General features: G+C 45.5%; 2 protein-coding genes and 1 long non-coding RNA gene across 3 annotated transcripts in view; 2 read left to right on the forward strand and 1 right to left on the reverse strand.

Annotated features, from left to right (window-relative positions):
* Positions 1–10290, forward strand: part of arhgap32b (Rho GTPase activating protein 32b) — a 242773-nt gene extending 232483 nt beyond the window's left edge. Inside the window, exons 19-25 of the mRNA XM_045692772.1 lie at positions 513–658; positions 1833–2034; positions 3878–4023; positions 4164–4238; positions 4421–5287; positions 5811–6376; positions 6564–10290. Of these exons, the coding sequence (XP_045548728.1) occupies positions 513–658; positions 1833–2034; positions 3878–4023; positions 4164–4238; positions 4421–5287; positions 5811–6376; positions 6564–8726 (4165 nt within the window). The 3' untranslated portion in view covers positions 8727–10290. The remainder of the gene's footprint in view (positions 1–512; positions 659–1832; positions 2035–3877; positions 4024–4163; positions 4239–4420; positions 5288–5810; positions 6377–6563) is intronic.
* Positions 10291–10540: 250 nt separating this feature from the next.
* Positions 10541–13130, reverse strand: anapc13 (anaphase promoting complex subunit 13). Its single transcript, NM_001146659.1, is given in 2 exon segments — positions 10541–10945; positions 12812–13130. Coding segments are annotated over 2 exon segments (225 nt in total). The 5' UTR covers positions 12911–13130; the 3' UTR covers positions 10541–10819.
* Positions 11904–24237, forward strand: LOC106567732 (uncharacterized). The gene is made up of 3 exons (XR_001320140.2): positions 11904–11992; positions 23004–23118; positions 23265–24237. It is a non-coding gene; the product is annotated as an uncharacterized lncRNA (long non-coding RNA).
* The last annotated feature ends 1456 nt before the right edge of the window (positions 24238–25693 follow it).

Here is a 25693-nt window from a genome sequence, read left to right on the forward strand (position 1 = left end):
CATCATTTTAATTAAGATTCTTCTTTTGGTCTTGGGCTCATAAGCCTATGCATTTGCATAAGCTCTATGGGTGTTTTGAATGAATCATCACCTTAGAAAGTGCTGTCCATTTCGTTGTGTTAGGCGTCGAAACAACATCCATGTTTTACACTGTTTCAACAGGCTGTTGAACTTCTTTCTTCAAATTGATCATCACAGTGAGGTTAGTTTTAAAAGTATGATAGGCCAACAGTTTTGATGAGATTTTTTGATTGCCTTTGCAATGATGTCAGTGGTTAGAGGGACCAATAGAGCCCTGAGTACCAGTCCATTAGGACCTGATGTAGTTAGCAAGTTGGGTACTACCAAAGCATGTCCAGAGGGCATAAAAGGAGATGACCGTGACTCAACGGTCATGTGGAATTTTACTGCGGTCATGACTGCTATTGTGGCAGTAGTACGGTCACTGCAACAGCCCTATGTGGAAGAATGAGTCATTAAAAAAATCTTGATCCTCAATGTCGTCTCCCCAGGTCCAAGCAGATAGAGTCGGCCTGCTTCAGCGGCACGGCAGCCTTCATGGAGGTCCGCATCCAGTCGGTGGTGGTGGAGTTCATACTGAACCACGTAGACGTCCTCTTCAGCCCCAAGCTCAGCTCGCTCATACGGGAGGGAGCAGGTACGCATGCCAACCTGTTGGGATCTCATCTCTGCTCACAGTGCCATGGTGCTAACCGAAGCTGGAGGATTATTTCTTATGCAGGATGTTGCTTGATTCTAATTAATGCCAGTGGTGCTTTTGTCATAGCGCAAGCAAAATCCTCTTGATCCAAGTTTACCCTCACCCAATGTTTCCTTTAATTTAGAAAAGTAGCTTACTCAGAACAATCACTTTTTATGCAAGTAATTTGTCTCCTCCATAACAAAGTGTACATCAGTGGTCACCAACCGGTCGATATAAAAATAATCCTCGAATGCACAGCAAAGTTGATACTGTGAGATTTAAAAACGTTTAAAACCATAAATAGAGACTCAACGAATACAGCAAAGAGCTGCGTATTTTATGAGTAAGTTCATGTTTAAGTTGTTATTCAGGACTGTCAACACTTTGTTCAACGCTTTTAAAAGCCATAAAATGCGCGTTGTCCCACTTCCATTCACGCTACAACCAGCACTGCAGCTGCAACGAAAGAGTACAGCAAAGTGTTTCCATACACTTGCCTTATTATTAACGGCTTGTCTTTTTTAATATCCAGGAATATTTAACTTTCTCTGGTCATAGGAGTAACCACATGAAGTGGTGCATGAGACAGAAATAATGCAGTGCGACTTGAGTTTCGCTATCAGCTGGAAGATTGTGTCCCCTTTTCTCAGCGGAGGAAGGGAGAGCGGATGGACGGTGAGTCGGGTGAGAGGCTGCGCCCTACCTCGCCTCAGACTGACCATCAGATGCAGGACATCAGTCCAGAAAAAAAATATATATATATATTATGCTTACTCAGCTATGCCTCACAAGTAATACAGCAAATGATCTATTACCAGTCTGATCATATACCTGCAATTTTTATATCATTTCAAAATGGTCTGAGAAAAACAACAATGGCAGGGAAATTCAAGCATAGCCGATATGCAGTGATAATGTATTGGGCCTATAGCCTACTGTACAAACCTCATTGCTGCAGAACTGTTTTTAATTGGTTAACGTTGCATAGGATTACGTTTTTTAATTAATGTTTTAAAAAAAAATCTGAGTGGTAGATCTCTGCTTGCATTTTGACTCCGAAAGTGATCTTGACTCAGAAAAGGTTGGTGACCACTGGTGTAAATGATGATCACTTCTCCCCTTCCCCTAGGACACAACTCGTTGTTGCGGCCCAAGTCCCTGCTGGTGTCGTCCCCCTCCACCAAGCTGCTGACCCTGGAGGAGGCCCAGGCCCGGACCCAGGCACAGATCAACTCCCCCGTCACGGCCGATAGCAAGTACATTGAGGTGGGGGAGGGTCCGGCTGCGCTGCAGGGCAAGTTCCACACCGTCATCGAGTTCCCTATGGAGAGGTATGAACAACCTGCGGCCCTGGTATCTTTCTAACGGCTGATGTTTGTCCATGAGTTGTAAAGTATGGAAATGGAGGAGGCATAGATGAGATACAATACTTGGATGGAAATATTGTACCTTCAAACCATGAACGCATACAGTTACAGTGCATTCAGAAAGTATTCAGACCTATTTACTTTTTCCTCATTTTGTTACATTACAGCCTTATTCTAAAATGGATTAAATAATGTTTTCCCTCTCATCAATCGACACACAATAGCCTATTTTGACAGAGCTAAAACAGGCTTTTAGAAATGTTTGCAAATGTATTACAAATAAAAAACTGAAATACCTTATTTACGTAAGTATTCAGACCCTTTGCTATGAGACTCGAAATTGATGTCAGGTGCATCCTGTTTCCATTGATCATCCTTGAGATGTTTCTACAACTTGATTGGAGTCCACCTGTGGTCAATTCAATTGATTGGACATGATTTGGAAAGGCACACATCAGTCTATATAAGGTCCTACAGTTGACAGTGCATGTCAGAGCAAAAACCAAGCCATGAGGTCGAAGGAGTTGTCCGTCGAGCTCAGAGACAGGATTGTGTCGAGGCACAGATCTGGGGAAGGGTACCAAAAATTCTTCCCCAAGAACACAGTGGCCTCCATCATTCTTAAATGGAAGTTTGGAACCGCCAAGACTTTCAAGAGCTGGCCGCCCGGCCAAACTGAGCAATCGGGGGAGAAGGGCCTTGGTCAGGGAGGTGACCAAGAACCCGATGGTCCTCCTGACAGAGCTCCAGAGTTCCTCTGTGGAGATGGGAGAACCTTCCAGAAGGACAACCATCTCTGCAGCACTCCAACAATCAGGCCTTCATGGTAGAGTGGCCAGACACTCTTCAGTAAAAGGCACATGACAGCCCGCTTGGAGATTGCCAAAAGGCAACTTAAGACTCTCAGACCATGAGAAACAAGATTCTCTGGTCTGATGAAACCAAGATTAAACCCTTTGGCCTGAATGCCAAGCGTCACGTCTGGAGGAAACCTGGCACCATCCCTACAATGAAGCATCGTGGTGGCGGCAGCATGTAGTGGGGATGTTTTTTAGCGGCAGGAACTGGGAGACTAGTCTGGATCGAGGCAAAGATGTACGGAGCAAAGTACAGGGAGATCCTTGATGAAAACCTGCTCCAGAGTGCTCAGGACCTCAGACTGGGGTGAAGGTTCACCTTCCAACAGGACAACAACCCTAAGCACACAGCCAAGACAACGCATGGAGTGGCTTTGGGACAAGTCTCTGAATGTCCATGAGTGGCCCAGCCAGAGCCCGGACTTGAACCCGATCGAACATCTCTGGAGAGACCTGAAAATATCTTTGCAGCAACGTACCCATCCAACCTGACAGAGCTTGAGAGGATCTGCAGAGCAGAATGGGAGGAACTCGCCAAATACAGGTGTGCCAAGCTTGTAGAGCCATAACCAGAAAGACTCGAGGCTGTAATCGCTGCCAAAGGTGCTTCAACAAAGTACTGAGTAATGGGTCTGAATAGTTATGTAAATGTGATATTTCAGTTTTGTATTTTTTTAAATAAATTAGCTAACATTTCTAAAAACGTGTTTTTGCTTTGTTATTATAGGGTATTGTGTGTACATTGATGAGGGGGGGGAAAAACAATTTAATCAATTTTAGAATTAGGCTGGAAATGTGGAAAAAGTCAATGGGCTTGAATACTTTCCGAAGGCACTGTACGTGGTTTCATATTATAAACAAGTGAGTCATGTTGTTTAGGCAACAATAACAAAAGGACACATGACTACTTGTTTCCCCAACTGAGTGTTCTGTCCATTCACCTCCTACAGGAAAAGGCCCCCCATCAAGTCCAAGAAGTCGCCGGTGGGAAACTGGCGCTCCTTCTTCAATCTGGGCAAGTCATCGTCCATGTCCAAGCGCAAGCTGCACCGCAACCCCAGCGAACCCAGTGAGCTCAAGGCCATGGCCCTGGCAGGTTAGATTCCCTTTCTTCTTCCCTCCCAAAAACCAAGCCTTCACTCTCTGACCCTTCTCACAAATAGACATTCAATTTTCCATTTCGTTGGAACGGAAACTAATTTATGTGAACTCATGCCTGTCCATCTCATGTCCCAGGAGGCAGAGGGGATACGGGGACACTCCGATCGGCCAAAAGCGAGGAGTCGCTCACCTCGCTACACAACGTTGAAGGTAATGTATAATGGGACTTATCTGACTTATCTCCACAGCACTCTGTATACCTGATGGAGCCTGTTCTTGAGTGCAAGTCTGCTATGGTCCAAGTAGTAATGTATTTGTATAGATTGTTTTTTCTAATAAAACATTTGTGACTTGTCTTTGAATTGATGAAGATTTCCCCCTGACTCCCGTAGGAGAGTCGAAGGTGTACCGTCCTCGGCGGCCCCGCTCCAGCAGCGATGCCCTCTCGGCTTCCTTCAACGGTGACCTGCTGGACAGCCACACCCGGCAGCACTGCAACTCCGATGACAATCTGGCCCAGAGCCACAGCGGGGGCGCCACCCGCGACGGGGGGGACAGCGATGGGGACGACGGGCCCATCTATGTTCCAGCCCTGATTTCGCCCCCACGTTCAGCCGGCGAGGACGTGGACCTTAGCCCCCCAGACATCGGCATGGCTTCGTTGGACTTTGACCCCATGTCGTTCCAGTGCAGCCTGCCCGACGGCTCCTTCTCCTTCCCCCTGGGGCTGAGCGATGTCGCTACGGGCGCAGCTGGCGAGGGCACCAACCTGAAGAGGAGCCCAGGCAGCATTGACAACGGCTCGGCGCTCGTCTCTCCCTCCTTCCTGGGGAAGTTCGCCAACCCCTTCTTGTCGCCTGACCTCAGCCCGGCCACGGGAGAGAAAGCAGGGAGCAAGAAGCTGGTCTGCTCAGTGTCTTTCTCTGACAAACCCGTACAGGCTATGTCCCCTAAAAAGTCAAAGTCGGACATTTTGGCTCCTCTGGCCATTTCAGAGCCGTTTGACATGGAGATTTCTAGTAGGCTTACAGAAAGCCATGGTGTTCCCCAGCCTTCTTCCCCTCCCTCGGGACTGCCCTGGGACTCTCCTCTGTTAATGCGTTCAGTGCTGCTAAGGACAGGGGAGCCGTCACTGAGCGAGGCCTTTCAGATGGAGCTGCACTGTAAGCTCTCTGCCTACGACACTGAGAGCCAAGACTCCACAGGGGAGGAGAGCACTGCCCAGCAACCTCCAGCAACCAATAGCAAGGAACAATTAGGTTAGTGGTACATACAGCTGCTTCATTGCATACAGCTGCTACTTTGCATACAGCTGCTACTTTGCATACAGCTGCTACATTTTCACTTTACCACCTATCATGTTTTTTATGTTAAAAAGATAGTTCACCCAAATTACTAAATTATATAGTAGTTTCCTTTCCCTGTAAGCAGGAAGCTGCTTACAGGGTAAGGAAACCAATATGTAATTTAGGTGAACTGTCCATTTCAACTGTCCGTTTCTCTTTATAGTATAAGGCCTTTGTTTAATTATGCTTTGATTGACAATGCCTGTTTCGTTTCTAGGTTTAGTTTCCCCGCCTCATGCCTTTAACACCTTGCATGGATTTCAGCTCAGAGAAATCTTTCCACATGATGCCGCCAGAGCGCCAGGCTTAACTCTTCCCCCTCTCTCCTACTCTTGAAGACCAAGCCTGCCTTTTTTCTTTTTATTCCCCTCAAACGCACTTTCTCTTTTCTCTGTCCTCACACTGCAGTTCCCTTCTGTTTTTGTCCCCCTCCCAGGAGCCGTAGCTAGTCTGGACTCTCCAAAAGCCTCCCCCGGCCCTCTCAGCTCCTCCTCTGTGTCCCTCCTCCCTCCCCCGCCCCCTCCGAAGAACGCCGCCCGCATGTTGGCCCTGGCCCTGGCAGAGTCCGCCCAGCAGGCCTCTATCCTGACCCAGAAGAGGCCCTCCCAGTCCCAGCCGCCCACGCCAGTGTCCCCCATTAGACCCCTGGAGCCCTCACACTCCCTGGACTGGCCCCCTCCCCCAGCTCTGCGCCCCCAGATGTCCCTCGAGGAGGGACCCAGGGCAGGAGATGCCCAGACCCCAACCTTAACCCCCACCACCCCAAACCTTGCCCCTTCCTCCCCTCCCCCTCCCACCACCCCTACTGACAAACAGCCTTGCCAGTCAGTGAGCCATGAGTCCATCAGTGCAAAGTCCCCCTCCACTTCTCCCGGAGCCAGCCAGGATATGGATTTCACCCCACCGGCTTCCCCCACCACCAGTGTACCACCACTCCCTACAGCTCTCCAGCTCATGTGTCCCCTACTCGGAGGAGTCCAGACAGGCAGCAGCCCGCCATGGGCCAGGTAGCGGTCAGCAGCACTGGATTCTCCACCACCACCCCAGGCACCACTCCCAAGAGCAAGGAGATGGGTGTCCTGCCACAGCCTGCTCCTGAGGTAAATTGGCGAAAATGTGTCATATTTGCAGAATATTTTTTATAAAGTAACTATATAGCCAACTGGAATTGTTTTTGGTTAATTTTCAGGTCCATGTAGATGAGACCGTCTGGTCGCCATCTCCGAAACCCTCAGAGCAGCGAGTTGCAGTTCCACAGCCTCAAATACAGTTCCATACTCATCCACAAGCCCAGCCACAGTCGCAGCCTCATCCCCAGTCCCACTCCCATCCCCAGCCTAACGCCAGAGTGGTCCCCACCCCATCCGAGCCAGTGGCGAGACCATGGGAGGCCATAAAGCCAGTTCAGCCCCGCACGGAGCCTGTGACCCACGCCCAAGGGCCCACGCCGCCAGCGCCTCCCGTCCGCTCCATTGAGAGCAAATTGGCAACCGCCGCCCTCAGCCACACAGAGGCCGCCAACCCCGCCATCTTCCACAACATCCTGACAGAGGCCTCCACGCCTGAGGAGGCCCTCGCCCATCCTCCCCCTCCCCCGCGTAAGTCTTCCACCCAGCAGTCAGCCTACCTGTACCACACCAAGGGAGAGGCTTCCTTACTGGAGCCTCCCGGGGAGGCCTACTACCACCAACGGGCCATTCCCGTGGGGCAGCCTTTGTACCACTACCGGCCAGACAGTGTTCCCCCACACCTCTCCTACGCGTCAAAGTCGGAGCCCCAGATACCTTACAGTGCCCGCACGGACCACCGCTACAACACCCTAGCTCACCCCAGGTCCTGCCACCAGTCAATGAAGCATCACGGGCCTCCCAGGGGTGGCGAGTACATATCACCCGGCCCGGGACACCACGGCCAGGGCTATGGACCCATGGAGGGAGCCCCAGTCTACCCCACCATCCGTAGGGTGCACTCGCTCCACGTGCCCTCAGCAATCCGCTCGGTGCCCATCCAGCGGACCGAGGTGCCTCCCGACGATGAGCTCTTCTACTACCAGCGGCCCGTCTACCAGTGCAATACCTACCAGCAGCCGCCGCAACAGTCCTCGCAGGCCGACTACCACGTCACCCAACTCCAGCCTTACTTTGAGAATGGCCGGGTGCAGTACCGTTACAGCCCCTATTCGCCTTGCGCCAACCCACTGGACGCCCCTTACTACGACGTGGACCCCTACGGGACCATCCGGCTGCGGCACTTCCACTCGTTCAGCAGTCGGGACCTGGGCCCCACCCTCAGTCGGTCGGGGGGCAAGGCGGGCGGCTACCACTACCTGTCCCGCCACATCCTCCCGCCGGGGAAGGAGCACAGCTTCGTCAGCAGAGACATGCCCCCGGGCCATGGCTCAAAGGGAGCCGCCGTCTACTTCGCATGGAACCCAGAGGACTCGGAAAGGCTCCGGATGCACTCCATCCACAGAGAGAGCCGGGCCAGGCAGAAGGTCAAGGGACCTGTCATGTCTCAGTATGACAACGTGGGCCTGTTCATGCCAGGCGACCTGGGAGGGTACGAAACCCTACACCTGCGCAGTAAGTCGGACCCTGGCAAAGCTATGCTGATGACTGTCGAGGGTAAAGACGGGCGCTACGGAGTACCGCTGGGCTCCCAGCACGCTCCCCGACACCTTGTGTCTGACCCCGACGTCCTCATGTACATGGAGACGGAGAAGCACTGTCAGGGGAACGGCACCGGGGACAAACATAGCAACTCCAGGACCTGCCAGGCCTCCCACTCGCACCAAGCCCAACACCCACCCCGCTACCAGGCCCATCAGCAGGACCCCAGCCGACACGACCCCGGGGACGGAGCACGGAGCTTCCAACCCCGCTACGAACAGCCCGATCCAGACCGCCACCAGAACAGGTCCAAAATCCCCGGTAGTTACCAGGACAACAATGACCACCAACACCAGTCGGCCCCCGTCAAAGCACAGGCCCCTCCCAAGCCCGAGCGGTCGCACAGCATCCGAGAGCGCCAGCAGCAGCACTATAGCCAAGCTGCCACTTCCGAACCAGACAGAGACCACTCATACCAGCCCCACGGTGGGCAGCAGAGACACAGCACCATGGTGATACAGTCCCACTACGACAACCTGGATGATTACCACCCAGCAGCAATACCTCAGCCACAGGCCCCCATGCCAAACCCCCGCGGGGTCTCCTCTGCCTCTTTCCCCACCAACCCTGGCTTCACGGGCAGCCACAGCAACCGAGCGTACTCAACTGCCTTGGGCCAGGGCGCCTTCATCCCAGCTGAACTGGCCCTGCAGAGGCCCGAGACAGAAATACACGCTGAATGAAGAAGAGACTTGTAAAAAAAAAAAAATAGTGCAGGTTTTAGTAAGCAATGAAGTGACTCAGCTGGAGATAAATGTTCCACAGCCTCTGCAGGACAGTGGACTGTCGTCAGAACCTTTCGCATTATTTTTCTCTATTTTTTATGAATTGTAAAGACAATAAGATACTTTTTAGAGAATGTACCATACTTTCTTCAATTGTTCTAAGAAGCCACACAGTCGTGACTCATTTAAATGGTGGATGATCATATAAATGTATATGATATAAGCGAAAGGTCCAAGAAACCAGAACCGCAAAAATGTCAAATATGTGTACAAAGAAGAACTACTGGTAAAAAGGGATTTGTTTTATTTTTGTGTCCAGTTTTGTTTTAACTGGGACTGGGGAGGTATGAGCATAACAGGGATGACGGTTTGCATTTTAGAAATGCATGTTATCTCCAATCTCTTGTTTACCATTGATATCCATTGTGTACTTTCTGGATGTTTCAGTACAAGTTGTCGAGGGAGGAAGTCTGTAAGTCATCGTGCCCTCCCTCCTGTTTCTGTATACACAAGGCGTTACAGTATGTTCACTTTCAGTCTTCAAGCATCTCGGATTTGGGGTCGGGGCCCAATAGTACAAAGTGAGTTCTAGAACTAGACAGGGTACTTTCACCTAGTACTGTTGGATTATGTTAATATTTTATTTGCTCTGTGATTGTGTATTTTTGCTATAAAACGGAGTGAATTGAATGTTTTGGAACCGAGATTTGTTCTTCATTGCAAGAGTGACCAAACATTTTGGCAGAGTATTTTTGGCCATGAAAGCATTCCTGCTGCACATGTATGGGTTGATGACCGAGTGTGAGAATGACAACGTTATCTTGAGAGGTGTAACAGAGTAATTCTTAAAATGTGTTTGTTATAGTCTTGTTTTTTTCTGCCAATTTCAAAGGACTTGAATGGACTGGACAACTTAATAAAATTATAAACATTTGTTCTAACCAAAAAACTGATATTGTACAACACTTCACACAAATGAAAATGCTTGGTCACCCCTTGAGCAAGTTGAATTTACTCCAGCAAAGACATTTTGAAATAAATGTACATACTAATTTTCATAGAATGTGAAAAATATGGTTTATATGTTCCTAGAGAAGTAAACCATAATTTAATTTGAATGGACCATTTAAGAAAATGTGGAATAACTTCTATGGAATCAACTGTCTGCTTTCAGTGCAATTAGTCAATAGCCAGTCAAATTGGCAGAGGATTCAGATTCATCTCATTCAATTTCAAATGCAGGTCATATTTGCATTTGAAAACATTTGACTATATTTCAGTTGTAATGCCCATTGGCTTGTGAAGGTACTGTTCTATTTTGCCTTATGGTCCCTACCTGTTTAAACGGATACTAAACGGAATACTCCCAGATGTCCCTCCTTTGTTGTGGGGCTTCCTTACAGTAAGTGGCTAAATAACCACCTAGTCGTGTTTGAATGTGAAAACATCTCTTGTCTCAGTAACTGGAGAGTTATGCTGTTGGATATAACAAATAAAATTATTCAGGAAATAACAATGAAAATGAATGTCTGTCAGTGGGTTCGTTTGCTAAATTTTGATGGAGACCCTGAGCCTTTGTCATAAACAAATTGTATTTCTCAAAGCTCCCTGAGATGTCTTGACCGTAGACATGATAAACACTTCAAAAATGTACAGTAGTTAGTCATTATTGTAATACCAATTTCAGTGAAATTTCCCTGTTAGATGCCAATTACAAAAGTATGTATTTGTGACATGCATTGCCTTTGACTAGAGAAAAAAAAAGTCTGGATATATGAAATTGTTTATTTTTGCTTCATTGCATATACTCAGTTTTCAGACTATCTATTTCTGTCGGGCCAATAAGAAAATCTAAAAATAGTCCAAGGATGCTTCACTCCAGGTTGTTATTAATCTGCAAGACAAATTGTGGGTTGGGGGGAGGGGGGGGGGGGTCCTTTTACATGAATGAGAATACCACAATGATTTTCTTTTGACCAGACTAGAGGAAATTACAGACGAGTTCAACCACAGGTACATTGGATTGGGCACCGCATCCATTCACGGAGTAGCTAAGTCCCAGTGTTAGGTGTATTCTCATGCAGACTCTGTAGAGCCAAATCTGACCACTTCATTTCTTGTTCTTTCACAGACTCTGTTGATCCTCCATTATCTTGCTCAGCTTCAGGCAGTTCACTCTGCAGGAAAAAAATTAAGTATTAACCACATGAGAGCAAACTGACTGAACAAAAATATAAACAACATGTAAAGTGTTCATCCCATGATTCATGAGCTCAAATAAAAAAATCACAGATGCACAAAAAGTGCATTGCTCTCAAATGTTGTGCACATAGCTGTTAGTGAGCATTTCTCCTTGCCAAGATAATCCATCCAATTGACAGGTGTGGCATATAATGATTATTACACAGGTGCACCTTGTGCTGGGGACAATAAAAAGTGCCGTTTTGTCAGAGCGTGCAATTGGCATGTTGACTGCAGGAATGTCTGCCAGAGAATTGAATGTTAATTTCTTTACCATAAGCCATCAACGTCATTTTAGAGTTTGGCAGTATATCCAACCATCCTCACAACCGCAAACCATGTGTATTGCGTCGCGTGGGCGAGTGATTTGCTGATGTCAACGTTGTGAACAGAGTGCCCCATGGCAGCGGTGGGGTTATGGTATGAGCAAGCATAAACTACGGACATGAACACATTTGTATTATATCGATGACAATTTGAATGCATAAAAATACAGTGAGATCCTGAGGTCCATTTTTTTGGGAGGGGGTATCTGTGACCAACAAATTCATCTCTGTATTCCCAGTCATGTGAAATCCATAGTTTAGGGCCTAATGAATTGATTTCAATTGACTGATTTCCTCATATGAACTAACTCAGTACAATCTTTGAAATTGCTGCATGTTGCGTACATTTTTTTTCAGTGGAGGCTGCTGAAGGGAGGACGGCTCATAGTAATGGCTGGAACGGCATCAAACCATGTATATGATAACATTCCACTGATTCCGCTCCAGCCATTACCACAAGCCCATCCTCCCCAATTAAGGTGCCACCAACCTCCTGTGGTAGTGTTGTCCAGTTTTATACAGAAGTATGAGTATCAGGCATAAGTAATTTTATTCAGAAACCAGGTAAAAGAGGACTCATGCCAAAGGCATTTCCTCTATTTGATTCCACCAGGGAGAGAAGAGAACCAGCAAGCTACAACAGTGAGCAGATTAAAGGTATGTATGAGACTGGTACTAGATGGCAAGTCTGAATGTCTCGTAATTCTACCTGGTCTCAGTGCATTTTGTATTATTCTGAACGTACATCTAAAACTCTCCACTTAGTATGGTATATGTTACGAATTCAAATTTGTTGTGGCTAATGTTGAGATTCAAAAGCGCAAGCTTTGGGTTGCTAGACGTTCGCGTTATATACCCACCCTCCTTTTGTTTTTTGCCTTAAGTAACCATACCAAATGTAACATACTAATTTGAGTGTCACGGATATTTACTGTTACATTTAGTCTGAGGCCAGGCCGCTTATTTAGTAGCCAGGCAGTGAGCTGGTTTTAATATCTGTATTTCCTCGTTATCGAAGTTCCACCTGCAACATGAAACAGGTTTATAAATCGCCATTGCCGTTAAACGTTTATCCCATCTATAATCCATCCTACACTAGAATCCTGTATTGAAGATATGTTACTAGTTAGATCAGGATATTTGGCAGAGCTGATGAGGGTTCAAATGATTAAAAAGGGCTATGGCGCGTGTAACCGCACAACACAGTGCTTTCTAGCTATATAACGTAAGCTTGTTTTGGAAAGTGTAGTCCAAATGTTATTTTTTGGGCTTCATACAATAGCGATTTGGGTTTGCCATCAAATAGCTAATACATTTCATGCTGCCATCATTATTCATATTCACGAATTATATATAAACTAATAATTGAGTGAGACCGTTTTAGAAGCTAAGTTAACAACGCTATATCATGTAGCAGTTATCAAGTTAGCTAATCCTCATCTACAGCATAAACATTGTTTTAAAGGGTTTACATACCAATGGGATAGTGACATCTTCATAAGGTAGACGGTCTTCCCTCCAAGCATCATCTGTAAGGTCAAGAACCCTTCCATCTCTTTGAACTTCACTGTCCATCTCTGGATGTTTTGGTTGCCTGCTAGTAGTGCTAGCTAGGTGTGAAGATGGCACAATACAGTATCCTTGTTTGTTGTGGTTGTTTAACCGTAGAAAAGTAGTCTGGTGTGGCAAGTCAGAAGTCTCAATATAGGCTTATGAAGCTAATTTATTTGCCAAAATATGTTATGTAAACACAATACTTTAACCAAACAATGAAGCCATGCAAAAATCCTTAAAACCTGCGATTCAAATGAGTCGCAGTATTTTGACGTCATATTCTTCGGGAGGGGGATAAGTGCGGTGTTCACGGGTTTCCACTAGATAACACAGCCACAAAGTCAAAATTAGCTACATAACTTTGCATTTACGTCTGACACGTGCCACATTCAACCAGTTAACAAGTCAAACATTTTAAGACTTTCCAAATTCCGACTAGCACTAGAACGCAGTTGGGCTACATTCAAATTATGGAATGGTTGTGTCGCAACTGTTCATGAATCAAATGCAGCAAATGCCTTCTAGTAAAGGGACGTTCGCGAACCAACTGCGCTTTTTGGACGGTTTTTTATGTTAAAAGTTAGGAACCGAATCGCATCGGTAAAAAAAAAAAAAAACATTTAATTTGACTCCCTGATTTGCCTACTGTACCTCTGTTTTTTGACATTCATATAACGATTATCTGCAAATAAGTTACAATCATTATCTGAAGATGGTGAATCCTCACTGCAGAAACAATAAATAGTGGGGAGAGCACAGAACCGGTCGCAGCCTTCTGTCCCCAAAGGCAGGAGCAAAAAAAAATCGCTAAATTTACTTCAAAGGCATTGAAGTTAGGTTCTGAATTAAATGTGAAAAGGTACTTAATGTATGTTTAAAATACATATTTTCTAGGTCGTTGAAAATGCATATTTTCCGGACGTTGAAATCAGGTTCATTTTCGGTTCTGAATGAAAGTTGAAAATATGTAAACTCAGCAAAAAAAGAAACGTCCTCTCACTGTCAACGGCGTGTATTTTAAGCAAACTTAACATGTATAAATATTTGTATGAACATAAGATTCAACAACTGAGACACAAACTGAACAAGTGACTAACATAAATGTAATAATGTGTCCCTGAACAAAGGGGGGGGGTCAAAATCAAAAGGAACAGTCAGTATCTGGTGTGGCCACCAGCTGCATTAAGTACTGCAGTGCATCTCCTCCTCATGGACTGCACCAGATTTGCCAGTACTTGCTGTGAGATGTTACCCCACTCTTCCACCAAGGCACCAGCAATTTCCAGGTCATTTCTTGGGGAATGGCCCTAGCCCTCACCCTCCGATCCAACAGGTCCCAGACGTGCTTAATGGGATTGAGATCCGGGCTCTTCACTGGCCATGGCAGAACACTGATATTCCTGCCTTGCAGGAAATCGCGCACAGAACGAGCGGTATGGCTGGTGGCATTGTCATGCTGAAGGGTCATGTCAGGATGAGCCTGCAGGAAGGGTACAACATGAGGGAGGAGGATTGCCTGCAATGACAACAAGCTCAGTCCGATGATGCTGTGACACCGCCCCAGACCATGACGGACCCTCCACCTCCAAGTCGATCCCGCTCCAGAGTACAGACCTCGGTGTAACGCTCATTCCTTCGACGATAAACGCGAATCCGACCATCACCACTGGTGAGACAAAACCGCAACTCGTCAGTGAAGAGCACTTTTTGCCAGTCCTGTCTGGTCCAGCGACTGTGGGTTTGTGCCCATAGGCGACGTTTTTGCCGTTGATGTCTGGTGAGGACCTGCCTTACAACAGGCCTACAAGCCCTCAGTCCAGCCTCTCTGTCTATTGCGGACAGTCTGAGCACTGATGGAGGGATTGTGTGTTCCTGGTGTAACTCGGGCAGTTGTTGTTGCCATCCTGTACCTGTCCCGCTGGTGTGATGTTCGGATGTACCGATCCTGTGCAGGTGTTGTTACACGTGGTCTGCCACTGCGAGGACGATCAGCTGTCCGTCCTGTCCCCCTGTAGCGCTGTCTTAGGCGTCTCACAGTACGGACATTGCAATTTATTTCCCTGGCCACATCTGCAGTCCTCATGCCTACTTGCACCATGCCTAAGGCACGTTAACGCAGACGAGCAGGGACCCTGGGCATCTTTTGTTTGGTGTTTTTCAGAGTCAGTAGAAAGGCCCCTTTAGTGTCCTAAGTTTTCATAACTGTGACCTTAATTTACTACCGTCTGTAAGCGTCTTAATGACCGTTCCACAGGTGCATGTTCATTAATTGTTTATGGTTCATTGAACAAGCATGGGAAACAGTGTTTTAAACCCTTTACAATGAAGATCTGTGAAGTTATTTGGATTTTTACGAATTCTTTGAAAGACAGTGTCCTGAAAAAGGGAAGTTAATTCTTTCGGAGTTTATTTTACAGACGTTGAAAATATGTATTTTCCAGATGTTGAAATCAGGCTTATTTTTGGTTCTGAATGAAAGTTGAAAATAAGTAATTAGTAGACGTCTATTTTTGGGCCAAATCAAGGCTGGTCCAGACTGGACAAAATCTGAAGATTTGGTCCAAACCAGACGAAAAAACAATGTCAAGGCCGGTCCGGAACTGCACCAAAAAAAAGACGTCCAAAAGGCATCAGAGTCAGTCCGTGCTTACTGAGTTGTAGAGTACAGTGTTGCCTGAAATAGAATTTTATGAATGCCCATCTATCAAATGTTATTGGTCACATGCACGTGTTTAGCAATGTTAATGCGGGTGTAGCGAAATGCTTGTGCTTCTAGCTCCGACAGTGCAGTAATGTACCCAATACACACAAATCTAGTAAAGGAATGGAATTAAGAATATAAAAATATATTGATGAGCAATGTCAGAGCGACAGAATAAGATACAGTAGAATAGTATTGGATAAAGTATATACATATGAGAGGGTATGTAGACATTATTACAGTGACTAGTGTTCCATTTATTAAAGTGGCCAGTGATTAAGTCTATTTATATATGCAGCAGTCTCTACGTGCACAAACAGCATGGTGAAGAAGGCGCAGCAGCGCCTCTTCAACCTAAGGAGGCTGAAGAAATTCGGCTTGTCACCAAAAACACTCACAAACTTTTACAGATGCACAATCGAGAGCATCCTGTCGGGCTGTTTCACCGCCTGGTATGGCAGCTGCTCCGCCCATAACCGGAAGGCTCTCCAGAGGGTAGTGAGGTCTGCACAACGCATCACCGGGTGCAAACTACCTGCCCTCCAGGACACCTACACCACCCGGAGTCACAGGAAGGCCAAAAAGATCATCAAGGACAACAACCACCTGAGCCACTGCCTGTTCACCCCGCTATCATCCAGAAGGCGAGGTCAGTACAGGTGCATCAAAGCGGGAACCGAGAGACTGAAAACCAGCTTCTATCTCAAGGCCATCAGACTGTTAAACAGCCATCACTAACATTGAGTGGCTGCTGCCAACATACTGACTCAACTCCACCCACTTTAATAATGTTAAAATTCATGTAATCAATTTATCACTAGCCACTTTATATTATATAATGTTTACTTACCCTACATTACTTATCTCTTATGTATATACTGTACGCTATACCATCTACTGCATCTTGCCATCTTGATGTAAGGTATCACTAGCCACTTTAAACAATGTCACGTCATATGTTTTCATACCCTGCATTGCTCATCTCATATGTATATACTGTACTCTATACCATCTACTGCATCTTGCCTATGCCGTTCGGCCATCGCTCATCTATATATTTTTATGTACATATTCGTATTCATTCCTTTACACTTGTGTGTATAAGGTAGTTGTTGTGAAATTGTTAGGTTATATTACTTGTTAGATATTACTGCATGGTCGGAACTAGAAGCACAAGCATTTCGCTACACATGGTTAGCAGGTGTTAATGCAAGTGTATGTGACAAATACATTTGATTTGATGTCTATTTAACAGTCTGATGGCCTTGAGATAGAAGCTGTTTTTCAGTCTCTCTGTCCCAGCTTTGATGTACCTGTACTGGATGATAGCGGGGTGAACAGGCAGTGGCTCGTTTGGTTGTTGTCCTTGATGATCTTTTTGGCCTTCCTGTGACATCGGGTGGGGTAGCTGTCGAGGGCATGTAGTTTACCCCCGGTGATGTGTTTAGCAGACCGCACCACCCTCTGGAGAGCCCTGCGGTTGCGGGCGGTGCAGTTGCCGTATCAATCGGTGATTCAGCCCGACAGGATGCTCTTGATTGTGCATCTGTAAAAGGTTGTGAGGGTTTTAGGTGACAAGCCAAATTTCTTCAGCCTCCTGCGGTTGAGAGGTGCTGTTGCGCCTTCTTCACCAAAGTGTCTGTGTGAGTGGACCATTTCAGGTTGTCAGTGATGTGTACGCCGAGGAACTTGAAGCTTTCCACCTTCTCCACTGCAGTCCCGTTGATGTGGATAGGGGGGTTCTCCCTCTGCTGTTTCATGAAGTCCACAATCATCTCCTTTGTTTTGTTGATGTTGAGTGAGAGATTATTTTCCTGGCACCACACTCCCAGAGCACTCAGCCTCCTCCCTGTAGGCTGTCTTGTCATTGTTGGTAATGAAGCCTACTACTGTTGTGTCATCTGCAAACTTGATGATTGAGTTAGAAGTGTGCTTGGCCACGCAGTCATGGGTGAACGGGAAGTACAGGAGGGGACTGAGCACGCACCCTTGTAGGGCCCCAGTGTTGAGGATCAGCGAAGTGGAGATGTTGTTTCCTACCTTCACCACCTGGGGGTGGCCCGTCAGGAAGTCCAGGACCCAGTTGCACAGGGCGGGGTTCAGTCCCAGGGCCTCGAGCTTAATGATGAGCTTGGATTGTACTATGTTGTTGAATGCTGAGCTATAGTCAATGAACAGCATTCTTACATGTATATTCCTCTTGTCTAGATGGGATAGGGCAGTGTGATGGCGATTGCATCGTCTGTGGATCTATTGGGCGGTTAGAAAATTGAAGTGGGTCTAGGTTGACAGGTAAGGTAGAGGTGATATGATCCTTAACCAAGTGGTAAGCCTACCATTTGTAAAACTCCAAAAAAACAACTCAGCACAGAAACAAAAAATAATTTGGCTCGTGCTTACTGGGGTGTAGCCCACCATGTCAGCCCCAATGGAATTTTATGAATGCCCATCCATGTGGTAGGCCCACCGTTTGTAAAACCGGCCATTGCATTGGCTTGATTAGTCCTGATTCCTGTGACTAATCAATTTGGCTATTTAAGGTCTGAATAACAGCATCCCAACTTTATCAGGAGTTATCGTGAGCTTATTTGCAACGTGTTTACACAGCGAGAAATGCAGAAGTGTTTTTTTTTTCGCTATGATCAGCTTGTCAGAAATTGTTGGATACAAACTTGAAACCACTGATCATGACAATGGGGTGAAACTGCTGGACAACAGTTGTGATTGTCCATTTTACTTTGACATGTCCTGTTTTTAGGATATGTTGTTTGATAACATGACAGCAAATTTTTTTATTTGATTGAGCGCCGTTTAGGTTCGGCTAGTTGATCGGAGAAACCTGCATGATGTAAAAAGTGTCCGTCTCATTGTCATACATCCAGCCTGTAGGCTACAGAAAAGGGCACATACTCTTTTTACCATATCCTATATCTGCTACATGATTTATGTTAGACAATTTTCTTGATGGAACTTTGGTGGAGCGCTGCAGAGATGCGTCTCTCCAACAGCACCCTGGCCAAATCTATTAAATTGGCCATGTAAAAATGTATTTGAACGTGCATATCCAGATCTGACATAATGGTAGACTACTTTTTGGGGCTTTACATGACAGAATTTTTTTCATGGTTCTAGGTCGAATTTCAAGCATTTTGAATGAAGAGCCGCTTGGGAGCCAAATTATGTGATTATTCTACGTGAACGCTGCCAAATTAAGCAATAGTGTGCAACTGCAGCACGCAATTTGGGGCGTTCCTGCATGTGGGAATTAATACATCTGCAGGAACGCCCCCTTCGAGCATCCCATTTGTTCCTGCATGAACACCCCCCTCGAGTACGACATCTTCATGCTTGTGTGACACTTTTGAATGTGGGTCAAAAGGGAAAAAAAGTATCTGAGTATTCCAGCCTCCCGCCTGCAGTACTAACGGGGGCGACCGGTAAACAGTGTCGTTAGCTCCCGCCGGCCGATCTCCTGCCATCACCATCTTAAACAGAACTGCAGGAAAAGAGTGCCCAACTGGCGGGGGCAAAGGACACTGTCGCCCCCTCTAACAATGCAGGCGGGAGCAACACCGTGTGCTAACTAACTGGCTTGCACATGTTGTCGCTCCCGCCTGCTGTGTACTCGAGAAAACCATGCCTGACCAGTGTGTACTAGCTATAGCTATCTACTGTTGTCATCCCCACCTCTTCTTTAGAATTTCATTGCAGTTGGCATCCAACGTTATGGTGCATTACCACCATCTACTGTAGTTGAGCACTTTTTTTATCCTTTATTCAACAAAGTAAGTCAGTTAAGAACTAATTCTTATTTACAATGACAGCCTAATGGGGAACAGTGGATTAACTGCCTTGTTCAGGGGAACAACGACAGATTTTTACCTCGTCAGCTTGGGGATTCGATCCAGCAACCTTTCAGTTGCTGGCCCAACACTCTAACCACTAGGCTACCTGCCACCCCTCTTGCCTATGTACTGGAGTCATAGCTTAAAAATGGACCAATATAAGTATAAAGAGGGGTTCCTGCAGATGCAGTACAGGAATTCCCCGAATTGCAGGCTGCAGTTGCGACGTTCTCAAATGATGCGGCTCACTGAAAACACTTGGAATGCCCATTACTAGTGCCTTCATCAGTGTAAGCAATTTTTTAACAGAAAGTGGTCAAATGAGACTTTTCAAAATGTCCACCTTTGTGCTACACATCCAATAAATGGAGTGATGTGATTGGTCAATGAGTTACAAAAACATGACCAATTTAGAGTCAATGTTCAACTAACCAATGATGATGGATCATCCCAGGAGGGGGCAGGACAGGTGGGTGATTGGCCCAGGTGGGAGAGCAGAAAAGGCTCTCTTTGGCAATGGACAGGTTCATTTGATGGGCATCCAATATGACTCCCTCCAATCTGACATTATTTGAGTCTTGTTTTAGATTAGCCTATTGCTGTTATGGATTGTGAAGTAGTAAATTAATTAGGGCATTATGTTGAGAGATTGCTGGGCAGTTCTTACTGGTGTAAGAACTGCTCAAGTAAAATGTAGCTAATTTAAAAAGTACTCAGTAAAAGAAATTGAGTTTTACAAGAAAAATATTTACCTTGATAATTAGCCAATTTCGCTAAGGTTACCTGAATGTTGTTACACATGATCTTTACCATGCATTACATTTAAAAAGGAAGAGAGGAAATGAATGTACAGTAGGAACTACTAACTATTTTGTGAGTTGCAACAAGGCATATTTGTATGTAAAATAATAAAGGATTTGTCCAAAATATATTGAGGGTTCTTTTTTTTACAATCAAATCTCTCTTTTTTTATGTAAATGAAATGTTCTAGAAGTGTACAGACACCCTTTTTGTGATTTCACATTTTTGAGAAATTTACCCCAAACAGCAAATCACCTTCTCATCCTCGTTGTGTAGTATGGGGGCCCTGAAAAAACATTAGCAAAAGGCTCCAAAAACACCCAAAGACGTCCTTTTAGAAATGGCAAGGCTCTCAGTATAGTGAAGCAGTTATTTATATGTTGTACAAATGAATTGTGTCATTCTGAACTTTATCCGCAAAGTTCAATTCCATTTTGTTTCCGACTGGAGAGATAATTTTGGCCATGTAGTGTTTGTGGACACCTGCTCATTGAACGTCTCATTCCAAAATCATGAACATTTAATATGGAGTTGGTCCCCCCCTTTGCTGCTATAACAGCCTCCACTCTTCTGGGAAGGCTTTCCACTAGATGTTGGAACATTTGCTGTGGGGACTTGCTTCCATTCAGCCACGAGCATTAGTGAGGTCGGGCACTGATGTTGGGCGATTAGGCCTGGCTCGCAGTCGGCGTTCCAATTCATCCCAAAGGTGTTTGATGGGGTTGAGGTCATGGCTCTGTGCAGGCCAGTCAAGTTCTTCCACACCGATCTCGACAAACCATTTCTGTATGGACCTCGCTTTGTGCACGGGGGAATTGTCACGCTGCATCAGGAAAGGACCTTCCACAAAGTTGGAAGCATAGAATCATCTAGAATGTCATTGTATGCTGTAGCATTATGATTTCCCTTCACTGGAACTAAGGGGCATAGCCCAAACCATGAAAAACAGCCCTAGACCATTTATTCCTCCACCAAACTTTACCTTTGGCACTATGTATTCGGGCAAGTAGCGTTCTGCTGGCATCCGCCAAACCCAGATTCGTCCGTTGGATTGCCAGATGGTAAAGTGTGATTCATCACTCCAGAGAACGCGTTTCCACTGTTTGAGTCAAATGGCGGCGAGCTTTATACCACTCCAGCCGACGCTTGGCATGGTGACCTTAGGCTTGTGTGAGGCTGCTTGGCCATGGAAACCCATTTCATGAAGCTCCCGACGAACAGTTCTTGTGCTGACGTTGCTTCCAGAGGCAGTTTGGAACTCGGTTTTGAGTGTTGCAACCGAGGACGGACGTTTTTTATGCTCTACATGCTAGATGGCAGCAGTGTATGTGCAAAGTTTTACACTGATCCAATGAACCATTGCATTTCTGTTCAAAATGTTGTGTCAAGACTGCCCAAATGTGCCTAATTTGTTTATTAATAACTTTTCATGTTCAAAATTGTGCCCTCTCCTCATTAGCCTATGTTAGCTCAACCGTCCCGTGGAAGGGACACCAATCCCAAAGAAGAAAGGCTTTCTTACAGGCGAAAAAAACTGAAATTAATATATACTGAACAAAAATAAAAATAAAACATGCAACAATTTCAAAGATTTTACTCAGTTACAGTTCAGAAAAGGAAATCAGCCAATTGAAATAAATAAATTGGGCCCTAATCTAATGATTTCACATGACTGGGCAGGGGCAGGGCCGTGAAAGTTAACCACGCTTTGCATCGCGGCAATAGGGTTAAGTGCAAAGTGGCTCATTAGCAAGGATCGCTACAATATACTTATGCTGCATTGAAGGTTTGCTAGTCATGTTTACAGTTAATAACTTGTAAGTACAGTTGTTTTAAAGTAACATTCCGTCTCAGGATATAAAAGTGTCACCTCTTTGGTGACACTTTTCCCACTTTGGAAGGTATGTCCAAAATTGGTAGACAGTTCCTAAAAAATACATTTACATTACAGAGCAGCGCAGCGCACAAGTATTAAATCCAGATTTCCGATGCTACTTCACCTCCCTAAATCAAAATCATGCATGGATGCCAATGTGTTCCTTCAGGCAGTGTTAGATTTCTTTCATCTTGGAAGTGCCTTTGGCTATAGGATTGTTTGGTGCTGTTCATTGAGTTTCTGCCACTGCTTGATGCTTGGCTGTTTGGTTTGTCACTGGTTTTTGCTCTACTGCTATATATATTTGCCTGTTGGGCTCCGCTTGTCTGTCTGTGGAGTTTGTGCTTATTTTAATTCTCGTCTGCTGGAGTTTGTGCTGATTTTAATTCTTGTCTGCAGCAAACCTGTGCTGCAACTTTGCATGGTTTCTTGGAATGGCTACGATCATAATGCTTAACCCATATTGTCTACCTTAGGTAGGGGCTTGTCATTTCTGGAAAGGGCCAGCCCTTTACTATGGCAGTTGTCTGCTCTTATCTCTGAATAGATTTTGTGTGTTTTGCTATGACTTTGAATTGCCTTTGGCGTGTCTGCCAGTGTGCTGCCTTGTAGCTCTGGAGTGTTGTGTGCTGAGATGTTGTGAATGTCAGAAGCAAGAAATTAAAAGTGTTTGTTTGGCTCCGGCAGGTGTGCAATTTTGCATTTGCTCCTTTCCCTATTAGTGCCGTGAACAATGTTCCCTGTAATCGCCGACTGTAGACTACAAATTCAAATATACATTCGCTCAAGACCCTTTTTTTTTGGGCCCTAAAAATGTCATTTTTTTTGTCTACTGGTTTTCAAATCCAACTTCATCAATTGCCATCGCAGTAAATGTTTGTTTGAATACAGTAGTTGTCACTTCCATCTGAGGGGATGTCAGAGGGAGCCTTTCCGCAATAATCCACCGGAATGCAGAGACTGGCCCTTGGGAGCCATACAGAGCATGGTTCCAGGACATGTCCAGGTAGGCTGTAGCAGGCATGGAATGCCAACTCATGTTGTATACATTTTAATCATAAAAGGCTGGAGTACCCACATTTTGAACACAGTGAGCTGTCATACAAGGTTCCAAAAAAATACATTTTATGTATACTGTATTCTACTCCATAGGCCCATCACCCATGACCAACCGTGTGATATCCTGAAGCAAGGCCCCAAAGACCAACAGTGCGACATCCTGAAGCAAGGTCACTGGAGCAATCCATTGGAAAGATCATTCCATCATCCAGCCTGTCCTGAAGTTGTCAGGGGCCTCATTTATAAATGTTGTGTACGAATAAAATATGCCCCAAAATGTGCGTGCGCCAGTTCATGCAAAAGTTAGCTTTTGTAAAAACTGAATGTGCTTATCCTCCCGCAAACTTTAGACCATGCGTTCGCAGTTTCTAGTGGTTGAAGTATTGCTTGGCAAGAAGGCAAAAGTAGCCTAGTAGTAGCCTTGTCCTTGTGAAAATTGGGACTCTATGATGACACTCTTATTAAAAAAAAAAAGTAATAAACAGGTAGCTAAATATAATAAGATGCAATCATTGGCCATTAGTGAGAAGAGCGAAAATCTATTTATTTTATCTTGGCTTTCTAAACTAATTAGAAATAGGCATGTATTTCCAATAATGTATTTAATTTCCATGATCGTTGCAGAATACATTTCTCAACATTTCTGGCCATGATGAGTTCATACTGTATTCCTGAAGTAGCCACACAACAAATGACCATGCACATCGCTCGTTTAATTGGACCTATTACATACGCTATTATAATTTAAAGCAATGTCATACATCTGGCGGGGAGCTTGGTTTATAATATACAGTAGAATTTAGCAGGTGAACGGACACTTGATCTTTTGCATTGAAGTGTGTAGGCTACCACTGTAAGTAGGCCTAGGGCCTACTGTAGTTTTCATTCTTTTTAGAGCAGACAATGTTTCAGAATTCTCAGACAGCGCAGCATATTCACATTCTGGAAAATGTTTTTGTCTTTCAGAAATGGTCAGATAGGCCTACAGCAAATGTCACTGCAAAAGAAAACATTCTGCCAACACCTCCAAAGACATTTGATCATGTTTGCCATGCATTGCTATTTCATTTAGATACTGCCTTGGTCTAATTCCAATACTTCCAAAGTATACAGCAAATAAAGGCATTATTGTCACCATAAAAGGTGAATGATGGGCGTTTTACGACAGGTTTGATTTATAACGGGAAACATGCATAGGTATGGCATGCTCCAAGTTTATAAATCTTAATATTTTCGTACGGGCGCAGTCTTTTCAGAAATGGCGCATAGAGATATTTAGTGTTACATTTTTGCAACAGTTTAAAGGAGGCCCCAGGTGAGAATTGGATGATAACTATTCTATTTAATTGGTTGCTGATAGCGTGCATGGAATGCCAACTCATGGTAAATGCATTTTACCTAAATGTAACCTTTATTTACCTAGGCAGGTCAGTTAAGAACAAATTCTTATTTACATTGACGGCCTATCCCCGGCTAAACCTGGACAATGCTGGGCCAATTGTGCGACTCCCTATGGGACTCCCAATCATGGCCGGATGTGATACAGCCTAATACAAAAATGGGAGAGTATACCCACAATTGCAGTGAGTTGTCATAAATATTTTCTATACCCATCCCCAAGATCAGCTGTACGTAGTACTTCCTGAAGCAGCCCATTCGAAAGTCTGCAGTCTACTGTCTAGCCTTTCCTCAAGTCAGGTGAGAATTGAAACTTGACCTGTTGGAATTGAAACTTGACCTGAGACTCTCTACATCAGTCTCACAACTCAATCGCTGGTTGAAAACTGTTTCCTGCCCCTCCCAAAAGATAGAATTTGTAGATAATTGGCCCCCTTTCTGGGACTCATCCACAAACAGGACGAAGCCTGGCCTGCTGAGGAGTGAAGGACTCCATCCTAGCTGGACAGGTGCTCTCATCTCATCTATCAACATAGACAGGGCTCTAACTCCTCTAGCTCCACAATGAGATAGGGTGCAGGCCAGGCAGCAGGGTGCAGGCCAGGCAGCAGGGTGCAGGCCAGGCAGCAGGGTGCAGGCCAGGCAGCAGGGTGCAGGCCAGGCAGCAGGGTGCAGGCCAGGCAGCAGGGTGCAGGCCAGGCAGCAGGGTGCAGTCCACACTAGCAGGGTGCAGTCAGCTCAGCTATGCCCATTGAGACTGTCTGTGCCTCGATCTCGGTTGGGCAAAACTAAACATGGCATTGTTCGCAATCTCCTCCATTCCCGTCATTATTGAAAGAGATTGTGATATCTCACATCTCAAAATAAGGCTACTTAATGTTAGATCCCTCACTTCCAAGGGAGTTATAGTCAATGAACTAATCACTGATCATAATCTTGATGTGATTGGCCTAACTGGGGTGGCAGGTAGCCTAGTGGTTAGAACATTGGGCCAGTAACCAAAAGGTTGCTAGATTGAATCCCCGAGCTGACAAGGTAAAATTATGTCGTTCTTCCTCTGAACACGGCAGTTAACCCACTGTTCCTAGGCTGTCATTGTAAAAAAGAATTTGTTCTTAACTGAC

The sequence above is a fragment of the Salmo salar genome, chromosome ssa13, assembly GCF_905237065.1.
Source record: "Salmo salar chromosome ssa13, Ssal_v3.1, whole genome shotgun sequence".
Taxonomy (NCBI): domain Eukaryota; kingdom Metazoa; phylum Chordata; class Actinopteri; order Salmoniformes; family Salmonidae; genus Salmo; species Salmo salar.